The 1,473-nt window shown below is 46.6% G+C and overlaps 1 protein-coding gene across 1 annotated transcript in view; it reads left to right on the top strand.

Moving 5' to 3' along the window:
- Window positions 1–1,473, top strand: part of RAPSN (receptor-associated protein of the synapse) — a 12,670-nt gene that overhangs the window by 7,235 nt on the left and 3,962 nt on the right. Inside the window, exon 3 of the mRNA XM_010842407.1 lies at window positions 1,323–1,465. Within this exon, the coding sequence (XP_010840709.1) occupies window positions 1,323–1,465 (143 nt within the window). The remainder of the gene's footprint in view (window positions 1–1,322; window positions 1,466–1,473) is intronic.

Here is a 1,473-nt window from a genome sequence, read left to right as displayed (position 1 = left end):
ATAATTAAATATATAATATATAATTATATATTATAATTATTATATGATTAATTATACTTAAAATTAATTGTAATTTTATAATAATATACACTTAAGGTTATTTGTTTCCATTTTTTAAAAATATTTATTCATTTATTTGGCTGCACCAGGTCTTAGTTGCAGCACGTGGGATCTAGTTCCCTGACCAGGGATCGAACCTGGGCCCCCTGCATTGGAAGCTGAGTTAACCACTGGACCAGCAGGGAAGTCCCTTGTTTCCATTTTCCAATCTTAGGTTTTTTTTAATTAAATTTCCTATTTTTAAGTCTGTAAAACATTTACATGGCTTCGAATTAAAAAGTACATAGTACATACTAAGTTTATTAGAAACAGGTTTATATTGGGGTTACCGAGAGTTTTCTTTGGGTCATATTAGCTTGTTCGATATCAAATAAAAATTCAAGTAGGTTTTCTACAAAAAAGAAGAGAGAATCGGGGTTGTAGTTGAATGGGACGTGAAGTCAAAGGTGGTTGTTTGATTTTAATTTTTGTTTTTCACGTGAGGTAAGAAATGCCAGATGGTGTTTTTATGGTGATGGGATGACTCAGTAGAGAGACTGGGGAGGGGTTCCAGAGCCCGCCTGGAGGGGTTTATTTAATTTGACGGAGCAGGGAGGAGCAGGAGTGAGGCTGTGTGGAGTCAGGGCCGGTGGGTTTGACCCAGAAGGCGAGTGAGGGAGCGCGTCTCTGATTTCCTTCTGTTTCCTAACGGAGTGTATGGTGAGGTCATGTGCTCATAACTGGCAGGTTGAGAAGACATTTAGAAGTCTGAGGAGAAGGGAAGGGGGAGAGGACGATTTCTTTGCCTCAGTCAGTCTGTCCTATGTTCTCGGAGCTGACTCTGCTGGCAATCCGTCATCCAGCCTTCAGTGATGACAGGCCGCCAGGAGGCAAACTCCAGCGGGGGGTCAGGGTGGGCTCTGACAGCCCCACCACCACCCTTCTGTGCATCTCTGAAGGCCAGGGGCCCAACCGGGACTGGCTGAGAGAAGCCAGTTGCCTTTCTTGCTTCTGATTCTCATTCATTCATTCAGCATATACTTTCTGAGCCAGGAACTGTGCTAGGCTCTTGGCAAACGTCGGCAAACCAGATGAAAACCCTTACGTTCATGAGCCCACCCCTTTGCAGGGCTGTTCCCTCTGCGTGAATCACGGTTTTCCTGGACACCAGAATAAGTGAATGAATGAATGAAGGAGCATGCAGTGGAGCGCTCCACTTAGGGGCAGCTCCCGCCACTCAGCATGCGCACTCCCATCCCGGCCCCTCCCTTTGTCCCCTGCAGGACTACGAGAAAGCCCTGTTCTTCCCCTGCAGGGCTGCAGAGCTCGTCAACGACTATGGCAAAGGCTGGAGCCTCAAGTACCGGGCCATGAGCCAGTATCACATGGCTGTAGCGTACCGCCTGCTGGGCCACCTGGGCAGCGCCATGGAGT

Source organism: Bison bison, unplaced genomic scaffold, assembly GCF_000754665.1.
Source record: "Bison bison bison isolate TAMUID 2011002044 unplaced genomic scaffold, Bison_UMD1.0 scf7180017864178, whole genome shotgun sequence".
NCBI lineage: Eukaryota > Metazoa > Chordata > Mammalia > Artiodactyla > Bovidae > Bison > Bison bison.
Note: the sequence above shows the minus strand (reverse complement) of the source record. Positions and strands in the feature narration are given on the sequence as shown.